Source organism: Pseudophryne corroboree, chromosome 6 (assembly GCF_028390025.1).
Source record: "Pseudophryne corroboree isolate aPseCor3 chromosome 6, aPseCor3.hap2, whole genome shotgun sequence".
NCBI lineage: Eukaryota > Metazoa > Chordata > Amphibia > Anura > Myobatrachidae > Pseudophryne > Pseudophryne corroboree.
In genome coordinates, this window is record NC_086449.1 from 485,012,092 (window position 1) to 485,025,119 (window position 13,028).

The 13,028-nt window shown below is 41.9% G+C and overlaps 1 protein-coding gene across 5 annotated transcripts in view; it reads left to right on the plus strand.

Annotated features, from left to right (window-relative positions):
- IMMP2L (inner mitochondrial membrane peptidase subunit 2) overlaps positions 1-13,028 on the plus strand; it is a 1,700,471-nt gene that overhangs the window by 482,149 nt on the left and 1,205,294 nt on the right. The window contains exon 4 of one of the 5 annotated variants that reach the window (XM_063927292.1): positions 2,917-3,178. The exons of the other annotated variants lie outside the window; for them this stretch is intronic. Coding sequence (XP_063783362.1) covers positions 2,917-2,920 — 4 coding nt within the window. The 3' untranslated portion in view covers positions 2,921-3,178. Of the gene's footprint in view, positions 1-2,916; positions 3,179-13,028 lie in introns of those variants that run through there. 5 annotated transcript variants of the gene reach the window in all.

The window sequence follows — 13,028 nt, forward strand, 5'->3', positions numbered from 1 at the left end:
CTGTAACAATGAAAATATTCTTGAAGTTAGCAGTGACCGTTGGGATGCCGCTGTCGGTATTCTGACCATTGGCATCAGGACTGTAGGACTCCCCTACCCAACCCGGTAGACAGTGGGGGTCATTCTGACCCGATCGCACGCTGCAGTTTATCGCAGTGCAGCGATCGGGTCGGAACGGCGCATGCCAGCCATCATTGCCTAGCGATCGCCTCTGAGGCAGGTCGCTGGGCGGGAGGGAGATGGACGGTGGCGTTAAACCTCCATTTCGTGGACACGGTCCGGCCAATGCCGGGGCAGCGAAGAGGTTCTCCTGGCCAGCCGCAGGAGCTGCGCTGGCTGGGAGTAACTCCTGCAAAAGCATTGCCGCTGTCCAATGCTTTTGCATTTCTGCGGGGGGGGGGGGGGGGGGGGGGGCGGCACTGACAAGCAGGGTGGACTAGCCCTGTGCTGGGCGTCCCTCCGCATGTCTGAGTGCCTGATCGTAGCTGTGCTAAATTTAACACAGCTACGATCAACCCGGAATGACCCCCAGTGTACGGATTTGCAGAGTTGGGCAGCAGATGTGGAGGGATGAGAGAATTTTCTATTGATTGAAACTGGAACAGATGGGTGAGGGCAGTGTGAGAGGTTATAGTAGCGCTTGATGTGGCAGATGCTGGGAGAATGGTTCAGAGTTTTGGTTGCATCCCAAGAAAAGTTTTCTAACCGTATTTGGAAATAGTTTTAATTGTTACAGTATAGTCTGAATTAACCACAGATTCTTTAATGGGCATCTTTTATGTAAAACATGTTTCCCCCGTTATAATGTTATTAACATTAATGACCAAAAAATCTTTGGACATATTTAGAGCTGTTTTACATGACTGTATTTGTACGTATGGTGTAATTGCTAGCATTACTGCCTCACAGCACTGAGGTCATGTGTTCAATTCCCGCCATAGCCCTAACTGTGCAGAGTTTGTATAGTCACCCTGTGCTTGCGTGGATTTCCTCTGTGTACTCTGGTTTCCTCCCACAATCCAAAAATATACTTGTAGGTTAACTGTATGCCAACAAAATTAACCCTAGCGTGAAAGTGTGTGCATGCATAGGGAATATAGATTGTAAACTACACTGGGGCAGTGACTGATGTGAATGGCCAAATATTCTCTCTGGAAAGCGCTGCAGAATATGTGTACGCTATATAAATAACTGGTAATAAATAAATAAATAATGCATTTGTCCTCGGATGCTTCTGCTTTTTGTCTTTGTCTCTTTCTTTAACACATGGGGGTAATTCAGACTTGATCGTAGATGTGCTAAATTTAGCACATCCATACGTTTTTTACTGCATATTTACTCTTGTTCATTTTCGTCTGTCTCTGTGTATATATGTTTATAAATCTAGTACATAAAGGAGATAGGATTGATAAAAGATTGGCTATGTAAGGTATATATACATAGATATAGGCTGCTATAATGTATGGGATTGTAGTAAGCCTTATCATGAGAAGCCAATTGGAGTAAAAGGGTCACCTGACTCGGTCACATGATCGGGGTTTAATATTAAATAGAGGCGTGAGAAGCATAGGATGTTCCTAGTAAAGGATGTTCCTACTATTGTAATACACAATACACAAGCAATTGGTTTCCCATATGTTGTTGGGAGCTGTAGCTATCGGAAACCAGTTCCTTGTGTATTGTGTATTTTTGTACTGATATTCTTGGCAATAAACTGATTCTGATTGGAGAAACCTGGACATGTGACCTCTGAATAGATATTACCCATCAACTAATTCACGATCATGTGACCGGCCCTGCGATCACGTGACCAGTGATGCTGGGTCACGTGACCGTATGACCACTCCGAACCTGTGTTCCTTATACAGGAAGTGGGGTTTGGTGGTCATGTGACCAGAAATCGATGTCTATGTTTTAATGTAAATTTAAGCTGAAATGTAAAGATTATCACAATCCCTATGATGTATTAAACATACTATAAAGGAGAAATTACCAAGGTAATAAGTTCGGCGCTTTTTAAGGCGAGATGCTTCCCGTTAGAGCTGCTGTTAAAAAGGGGTAGTTAGCCCCTGAGAGTAACAAGAAAGAGCAATATATACAGCGCTTATAAACTGAATATGGAAAAAACTATTATGTTTTATTATATAGAATGTGTTGCAACAATTAATTTAAAAATCAATTCATAGATGTACATTAAGTATATATAAAAATAGATTAAAAGATAGGGCAAGCACAGCAATTAGTTTGGTATATTACCATACAAGAAGTCGGGCAAAGATGGTTTATATATACTCCAAGGAATTTATGCCACAGTCCTGGGGGCAATTTCCAATGCTGGCAGATAAAGTCCACAGTAATCTTGAGGACAGACCTTTGCTTTGTTCCGAGCAGCAACCCAGTCCTATTTGAAGCTTGGTCTCCTGTGCTTTTAGTGGATGTCTGCCGAATCCCCGTTTTGGCTTGTATAATGGACTTCTAGGCTTGTTCCAAGTATAAGGTAGTGGAGTCTGTAGTGCCCAACTTCTCTTAACCAATGCGTTTCACTGTATCAACAGCTTTATCAAGGTATGGAGTATATATAAACCATCTTTGCCCGACTTCTAATTGTTGCAACACATTCTATATAATAAAACATAATTGTTTTTTCCATATCCAGTTTATAAGCGCTGTATATATTGCTCTTTCTTATTAAACATACTATGTCTGTCACTATTTTTATGGAACTGGATATGTTTTCATTTGATGTAATTTTAAAGTGTTGGTAGTAAGGACCACCTGTAAACAATGGGCAATCACCACTGCTATAAAAAGGGCTTTATGGCACTGAACCACATCACCTTGAAAAAGCTGTGGCACGCAGTGAAACGCGTTGGTGGAGAGCTGGGCATACTATTGGATTCATCTTTACAATTGCAGATAAGCCTAGAAGTCCAAACAGGGAATATTGCGACCAAGTGGACATTTGCGGTGGGCAGGAGCTTTCACTAGGACAAAGTGGAGTCCATAATCAAGCCATCAGAGGTCTCGCATCTTCCAATACAGCTGGTAATATAATCTTCGCACCATCTTTATTTCCCAGGACTGTGGCTGCACTCCTAAGAGTCCCAGCTCCTACAAGTCCCAGCTCATATGTTTATGATTTTAATCAATCAAATATAAGCAGTGCTTTCATATGCCCTTATTATCATATTTTTAGATATTTGTTGCAACAATCAATTGTGTGGAATGTGTAATAAATGTATGTCATTTTAAACATATCCAGTTTATTAGTGCTAATTTGTTTCGGTTTTAATATTCATTTGCATTGGGACTAACTATCCCTTTTTCATTTGCTGCTTTTAGCAGAACTAGATCATAATCAGCGCCAGACCAATTACTTGGTAATTTGTTTCCACCATCTGTAACGGGTCAGATTGCCCTCAAACCAGCCAAGTCACTTAGCCCTGAGTGGACTGGTCACGAAGGTATACTGTAGGCAAACCTTTTACTGTGTATGCATAGGCCAGCCTGCTAAAACAAGCTGTTTTTAATCATAGTGATTCTGTACCCAATCCTAACATGAGCTATGGAAATTAGACTTTGCTTTAAATATGTAATACTTACAATAACATCCACTGTAGCATTAAAATAACATGAGAATTATTTAATATTAAACACATATATAACAGACTCATTAATATGGTAATACTTATCATGTAACTATGTACTGTATTGCTTTCTGTCAGCTGATGTTATTGTTGCCAAATGTGTGAAAACTGAAAAGGTGTACATGTATAGACATTAATTGTTATTATGTATACACCTTAATATATGATTATTGAATCCATTAATTACCTAGAAGTTACCTAACACAGACCACAGGAATAATGAGTACCGTGGGTAGGTGAATTTCCTAGTGGGAAGGGGAATACACCTGAGTACAGAGAGACATACAGTGCATTCAACTTTTTTAAGGTTCCTTTATTCATCAGAGCATACAGTATGAGCATACCTCCCAACATGACCCTCTCCAAGAGGGACACAATGCTCTGCTCCTGGACTTTTCTCTTAATGTATGATTGCCGGCACCTGTATTGAACAGGTTAATGGATAAGAAAGGTGTATCACCACCACAGGTGAAGGCAATCGTAAATTAAGAGGGAAATCCAGGAGCAGAGCATTCTGTCCTTCCTGGACAGGGTCATGATGGGAGGTATGTATATGGCATATCACATGATAGTGCAAAAATCAAAAGTATAATAGGTACAAAAATACTTTGAGGGAAGCAACAATTCAAAAAGGAACCACAGAAACCATTTTGAAATAACAATAGGCAAATACTATAGGTCAATATAAAGTATGCAGTTCCCCCTCCAACCCATGGGCCATTCATAGAATACAGAGCATAATTTAGGTTGAGGGTAACAAAGCAATTGGCGAGTCCTCCAACAAAATACCTTTCTCAAACCAAGATGTGTATCGGAAGCAGTTTTATATTTGGTGTTTATGTTCTGCGGTTAAGGAATCTATAAAGCCTTCCCATAGTTGAAAAAAGGAAGCAGTTTCAAGCCAATCCATGTGAAAGACATAGTACAGTATAACTTATTTCTAAATAGGGAGAGAGATGGAGGTTGTGTGTTTGCCCACATTTGTAGTATGCATTTGTGTGCAACCTCTGAAATTACCACTAACAATTTTTTAGGTAAAGCAATTTTAAAATATATACAACAGCATGTAAATTTTTACTTAAATATTGCTAATAAAAATCTTTAGTAAAGATAAAATGTTGTCAAATTCAGTATCATTGCGCTTTGCAATCTTTACCATAATCACTTACTTATGATATTGTTCTAGATGCTCCTCCTCTTTTTCATACTCTGTAAGTGTCACTGTTGCTGCTAGTAATAAGTTTATGACACTTGTAAATATGTATGCAACTGAGACTCTGAATATGTAGACAAAGTTCTACAATGTAGCAGCCGCAGCTTTTTCCAATACAAGTTCCGTTCTGCTCTGTATACAGACTCAGTCACACACAATATACAAGTGTCATATCAAATTAATCAGCACAGTTGCGACTAAGATGCATTTTCGGCCACAAAAATACCCGGCGGCAGAGTTGTATCTTGCACCGCATGACGTATTGAGGCTAGGTGTACAGTATGAGAATGCATCTGTATGTACGTGTGATTTACAGTGTGTGTGTGTATGTATATATATATATATATATATTCACACACACACAACCCCCTCATCTCCTTACAAATACTGCATTTACCCCGGGTGAATGGATGCTGCTTCTTTCTTCCACAAGAAGGTCACTCACTTGATGCCTGGTTGATGGTGATGGAAACTTAAGAGGCATTGATTCAGCATATCCTATACATATTCAGTTTGGCCTAGTGATTGAGAAGGCCATGACAAATGGATTAATATAATCCTCATAATACTATATGGTGACCAGTGATGCTCTGTGGTTAGTGGCATTGGCATCAAGGAAGATATCTAAACAGAAATGCTACAACATGGGGTGAAGATGATGACTTTGTAGTCCTGATTCTGATTATCATTTGGAATGACGGTATTCAAACCATGCTAGGAAAATGGCCCTGTAACATAAAAAAAACAATAACAGAACCCACCACTGTTATGTTCTTCAAATTGACACTCCTGATGCTGCTGAAGGTGGCAGGGACAGGCGCTTCATGTGATTAGGTCCCACCCCAAAGTGGCCGAATGCCATGAATTGCAGGTGTGTGAAGAGACAGAGGATGCAAAATTCCGTGATTCTTATGGACCTGCGATTGTGGATTTATGCTCTCTATCCCTCCTTTTTCAATAAGAAATTGGATGCAGGAGGACTGTCTATTCTTCTGGGGCTCTGTGGGATAAGCATAACAATTTATTTATCCAGAATTAAATATATTTATGGGTGTCCTTACTTCTCAAAGTAAGAATGAAAGGAGACAATTCAAATTGGGTCTGGCAGCTTTAAATAGGCATGTTCCAGTCCACGTATAGTAATAATCATGGGTACCCAGATGGAAGGTCAACATTCAATAGGTCGACACTGACATGGTTGACATATGAAAATTGTCGACACATTAAAATGATCGACATGGCTTTTGTATAAAAAAATAGATTTTTTACTTTTTTATAATTTACCATCCACGTGGACTACAGTACCGTACCGTAACCTGTACCGAGCACAGCAAGGCACCTTGCCCGCAGCATGGCGAGTGAAGCGAGGGGACGTGGTATACTAATTTGGGTTCCTGGTCATGTTACGCAAAATACAACACCAAAAACAGTTATAAAATCTGTGTCGACCATTTTACAGTGTTGACCATGTTAATGTCGACCAATAGTGGTCAACCTAATGACTGTCGGCCTTAACTAGGTCGACCATTTATCCCAGAACCGTAATCATGAGTAGCCCTATTTACACATTATACCTTAATAGGAGTTAGTTGTTTATGCTGAGCACATTGCTGTTCTATGACCAGTGAGAACAAGTGTTGTAAACAAAACTATATAATAACTCATCTTAGAAAACTGAGGCCAGATGTAAAGTTTCTACAAGAGACACAATCAAGGGAGAATAATCCTTCTTCATTGCCAGATTGCATAAAGGCCTCAAATTTTTGTAGAAACTTGCCATTTACAATTTTAAGTCAGATACCTAACCTCTAAGGCTGATATAACATACTTGATACTGCGATTTAAGGTGTAACTTTACATTAGTAAGCCTTCAGTTTTTATCTCAAAGGGATTAGGTTACCCTACTCTGGAAACCCCAAGTCACATCTTCCCTGGCACATAGTCCACTTTCATCTGCTTAGGGGTACATTGTATCTGTAGTAGCAGCATTAACTTGACAGATCCCTGCCAATTTATTAATCCCACAGCTAAGTCTTATACAATATCATTCAGCAGTACATCAGTCTTTCTCATAGATCGACTATTTTCCTATTTAGACCCTTTAATTGATAAATTGTGCAAGACCAGTGTACATGATATACTTATTTCGGACCACGGAGTTGATCGCAGAAGCAAATTTGTTAACAATTGGGCAAAACCATGTGCATTGCAGGTGTGGCAGATATAATATTTGCAGAGAGAGTTAGATTTGGGTGGGTTATTTTGTTTCTCTGCAGGGTAAATACTGGCTGCTTATATTTACACTGCAATTTAGATTTCAGTTTGAACACACCCCACCAAATCTAACTCTCTCTGCACATGTTATATCTGCCCACCCCCCCTCCCCCTGCAGTGCACATGGTTTTGCCTAACTGCTAACAAATTTGCTGCTACGATCAACTCCGAATTGGGCGCCATGTCCAACTTCTAATACTCAATTTCTCTTGTGCGTCCTATTATATTACTTTGCGTCTAGGATGCATTTTCGCTGGGAGAAAATTTTTAAAAAAGACACTCTGCGCTACTGAGTCCCGCCATGTCATGGCACGACTTGAACGGCTGTTTAGCGATACTGCAGCAAGGATGTAAGAGGACACATCTGTAGCAGTGGTGTTAAGATTACCAACATTCCATGATACATGTTTTAAGTGCAGTAGAGGTTCCCAAACGCAGTCTTCAAGTCAGCGTTGCAGTCCAGATTTTAAAGATATCCATGGCTAAGAACAAATGGTTAAATCTAATTGATTTATGTGCTAATTAAGTCACCTGTGCCCAAGCTCTGATATAGGGGATTTAGAATTAATAATGTTGTTGGACAACATAACTCAACCTATCCCCAGGGAGGCATAGAGCGGGAGCTAAAATATTATCCGGAACATAAATATGTAAGGGAACTATACTATTCCACCCATTCGTAGACTACATAGAAGTTTCTTCAACAGTAGGTAGGAGTACATCCAAGATAACCTGGAGAATCAGGGCAAAAAATGTAACCAATGAATCTTGGGGGTAATTCTGAGTTGATTGCAGCAGGACTTTTGATAGCAACTGGGCAAAACCATGTGCACTGCAGGGGAGGCAGATATAACATGTGCAGAGAGAGTTAGATTTGGGTGGGTTATATTGTTTCTGTGCAGGGTAAATACTGGCTGCTTTATTGTTACACTGCAAATTAGATTGCAAATTGAACTCATCCCACCCAAATCTAACTCTCTCTGCACATGTTATATCTGCGTCCCCTGCAGTGCACATGGTTTTGCCCAGTTGCTATCAATAATCCTATTGCGATCAACTTGGAATTACCCCCCTTATCGGGGCAATAGAGTGCTCATAGGCTTCTAGATTTTTTTAAGAAGAATAGGAATTAGATTCACAAATGCTTGTTTAATATCAACATCCTTTATTATGAATCTGGTTGCCAATAAATAGAAAGTAATACTATTTAAAATTTGCTTTGGTTTTTATTATATTTAATATTTAATAATCTATAATTAGCAATATTATAAATATTTGTTTGTGATTGTTCAAAAAATATTTCTTAGCATAGCAATAATTAATACAACAGACTGTTATTAAGTAGTATTCACAATTTTTTTTTCTCCCTTGTGTATTTTACATTTGCAAAACAACCTCTAGTTATGTTGCCATGGAGACTGATGTAGGAAGTTCTGCAGAATTGAGTACTGTATAGGTAACTGACTCACTAAGACTGTTTTAAACACACTACGACAAAGAGTGGGCTGCATATGGTTAAAGACAGAAAATGATCACTATCTTTTTATTCAAAAAGAGTTTTGCAGATACAACACAGCCACGTACTCATACAGTATATTAGCCAGAATTTTCAGAATCCTAGTTATATTAACCTTCTCTTGCTTGTCAGTTATGTCTCTTGATTTAAAGTGTACAAAGATAGAACAAGCTGTAACCATCAGATCATCAGAACATTTAGTATAGTATTTTAAGAGATGAGCATGACTCAGGGGCGTAAGTTCTTCCCAGTCACCCGGAGGCAAGTTTGCGTTTGGTGCCCAAAACAAATACAGTATGGTGTGTGTCAATGTGTGTGTGTGTCACACAATGTACAGAATTATATAGATACTGTAGTGCTCTCAGCTGGTCTAGAGGGTTCAGAGCCTGCAGTGAATTGTAATGGCTCCAGCTATTAATGGCTGGTGGGTCAGGGTCAGACTCTTGAGATTCAGACATCTGCAGTGTGCAGAATCAGCGGTCACCAGTGAGTACCATATCATGGGTATATTATGATATACCGGCGCTGGGGATCCCGGTGCTGGGATCCCGACCACTGGAATGCCAGCAGCGGGGCGAGCGCAAAAGAGCCCCTTGCGGGCCACGCTATTTATTCTCCCTCCAGGGGTGTCATGGATACCCCAAGAGGGAGAATAGTTGTCGGGATCCCAGCGCTGGTATAAAGAAAGCCAGGATATTGAGTGCCTCCCCTTTTCACAGTCCAGCAGCAGTGGCATATGCACTGTCGCTTTCTGCAGCGCATGCTAGTGGTACCAGCAGTGAGCCATCCTGTCCTCTATTGCAGGTGTTAGCAGGGCTCCAGCGACAGAGCTGATTAACTCTACAGCAGCAAGAGCACCGCAGATGTCCGCTGGAAGAGATGCAGTCACACTTGGATCCTGCTGTGAAACACACAGGTGCTGCTTACATGCAGGTGGCCCTTCAAGACTTGGAGCCAAGAGGCAGGTGTCTCCATTGCCTCTATAAGTTCTGACCCTGGCAAGACTAGTAGTGCCTAGAGCGCCAGGGATTTGCTGGTACCTGAAACATTGAATAAGTGGAATAATATCCCTCCTTTAGTGTCTTTATTTTCACTGTGGCGCCCCCTCACTAGGAACCAGCCACTAACTGGCTGGGTGTTTCTACGTCTAGATTACAGGTCAGGAGTATGGCACTTTGTTACGATGCCACCCAGCCACCTGCTTCATGCAAAGTAAAAAAACAAAGATGTGCAGCGCGTCTTATCAGTGGATGGGTTTGGTGGCTAATGGGGTGCCAATCCAGGAGATTTTTGATTACCATATGAGGGTTATTCAATCATCTGATTATGTAAGGGAAAACAGGGCTACATGTGCCATGGTGTTAGTAAGGGGATATAGGCAAGCAGGTAGCAACAGACCAAAGGGGGAATTAACCACAGGTTTGTAGCTCCTGGTTTGAGTCCTGGAGCTATTCAGTTAGATCCCACAGTCAGCCATGCGGCTAATGTGAGCTAAGGCATAGTGTCATGCAGTTACCATGTGTGCAGCAAGCTTGCGGTTTGCCCTGAGTTTGCTCTTATCGTTGATTTCTGGTTTTGCCCATCTGCGTTATGAATTGAAATCCACATTAAGTGCACCCTCGGGGCTTACCACGTGCAGTAATTGAATAGCTCTGGGCTTGTCAAAGTCAGAAAAATATCTCTACACACACTGCCATATTTGCACCTCATACTGGTCCGCGCTGCGCATGCGTACGCTCTCCCGTACGTGCACATACTCACAGTCGCGGGCACCCGCAGGCGCACGGTATGCGTATTTACGGTAGAGTTTATGTAATCGTAGCGTGCGACTCATTCGTTACATATTTTCAGTAATAATGTATTTTGTAGATCATGGTCCCTTTGATAGATTCTGAAAGTTTGGTTAATATAGAATGTTCATGAACAGAGAAATCCCTCTTTGTTTGATACGAAGGGTCAGACAGGAGTAATACAGTGGTGTTTAGTATCCATCGGAAGAATATTTAATTAGAAATATTCCGGTGTTGGTTTGAAGCAGATCAATCGCTCGTGCGAATAGTTATGGACATAAGAAGTTTATGAACATTTACTTTATTTGCACTTTATTACCCATGCGGCGGGAAACTCAGTATCCCACCCACCTGAACAGTTGGAAGCAGTCACAACCCACCTGTATGAATCAACCTATGACCTTTTGTTATAATGCGAAGCCGAATTCCTGTGTCCAATGAACAATGAGATTGTAGGGACCATTGAATTGTATTGTGTGTGGGGCATAAATAGGCAGGCCGACCATATCCAGGGCACTCTCTTCAACGGTTCTCATTGCTGATAATCGGGAGCTGGATATCGAGGCGCATGCGATCGTTTCCCCTTGTGCGTAAGTGTTTCTCCGCAACTATATTGATCTTCTTGTTATTGTGGGCCAATCTCTCTCAATTTCTCTCTCTCTCTCTCTCTCCTTCTCTTTCTCTCTCATTTTCCCTTAAATTGTATTGTATTGTATTTCCTGTGTAGTTATCTGGTTAGGTAGTCTATGTTATATTGTAGTGTATGACTTGTATTGTGTTTAACTCTTTTGCAAGTATAGCATTCATAATATATATTTTAGGCGTTGGACCCTGAGCACGGTATCTGTGTGTTTCTTATAGTATTAAGTATTCTCAGAGCGTCGGTGACGCTCAAACAGCTTTTAAGGTAATAAGGTTATACTGTGTTGCATTTACTCTCTAACATTACACTAAGGTTTTACTGCACAATACACTGTTTATGGTTTAGATACAAAGGTTTAATATAGTGAGCGTCAGCGCCGCTGGTGATCTCCTCGTGGTCCCGAGCGTTCGCTACGCTATAGCGAATCATTACGTTTGTTAACAGCCAATAACGTGCCTGCCTGTGATCTCTTGGCCGTGAGTGAACGTGACGCTTGAGCGTCTCGATCACGGCAAAGCGATTGTTACGCAACTAGCGTACCCTTACGGTACTTCATACATAAATAGCGTACAGTGTTCTTGGACCTCATAAAGGGTATTATATACGATAAATATTTAGCTTTATCAGGCTCTTAACCTGGGAGCTACAAGTTTGCTGTAAATCCTGCCAGAAATCCGCATTAAGTGCACTCTCTGGGCTTACCGCGTGCAGTAATTGAATATCTCTGGGCTAAAAGCCTGCAGTAAGTCCTGCCTAGAGTTTGACAGTGGAAGAAGCAGAGTTCCACAGCAACAAAGTATAGTGATGTGGAAGGATTGGCTAGACACATGGAGTCAGGGTCCCACCTAATGCATTTTGTAATTTAATTACTCTTTTGCTTTTAGAGGCATTAGAGGTATTATTTGAGTCTTGCCACACACTTTTTTGGTTTAAAACTAACAGCAGCTGTTTGGACTAATCACAGCTTTTGCAGTTAGCCCATAATACACTAAGGGACCAGTCATCATGAGCCCTCAGTCTTGCATTGAAGTGATCTTCCTGGCTGGCGCACATATGCTGGAATGATGATTGGCTTCCCATCCTTTAGCTATGGCAGCTGTGCTTGACATGAACAGCCACAATTACACTTTATTTCTCTGACGTCCTAGTGGATGCTGGGTACTCCGTAAGGACCATGGGGAATAGCGGCTCCGCAGGAGACTGGGCACAAATAGAAAGCTTTAGTACTACCTGGTGTGCACTGGCTCCTCCCCCTATGACCCTCCTCCAAGCCTCAGTTAGATTTTTGTGCCCGAACGAGAAGGGTGCACACTAGGGGCTCTCCTGAGCTTCTTAGTGAAAGTTTTAGTTTAGGTTTTTTTATTTTCAGTGAGACCTGCTGGCAACAGGCTCACTGCATCGAGGGACTAAGGGGAGAAGAAGCGAACTCACCTGCGTGCAGAGTGGATTGGGCTTCTTGGCTACTGGACACCATTAGCTCCAGAGGGACCGCTCACAGGCCCAGCCTTGGAGCTCGGTCCCAGAGCCGCGCCGCCGGCCCCCTTACAGAGCCAGAAGCAAGAAGAGTCCGGCAAATCGGCGGCAGAAGACATCCTGTCTTCCACAAGGTAGCGCACAGCACTGCAGCTGTGCGCCATTGCTTCTCAGCACACTTCACACTCCGGTCACTGAGGGTGCAGGGCGCTAGGGGGGGGCGCCCTGAGCAGCAATAGAAACACCTTGGCTGGCTAAAAATACATCACATATAGCTCCTGGGCTATATGGATGAATTTTAACCCCTGCCAGATTTTCACAAAAAGCGGGAGAAAGGCCGCCGAGAAGGGGGCGGAGCCTATCTCCTCAGCACACAGGCGCCATTTTCCCTCACAGCTCCGCTGGAAGGACGTCTCCCTGACTCTCCCCTGCAGTCCTGCACTACAGAAACAGGGTAAAAAAGAGAGGGGGG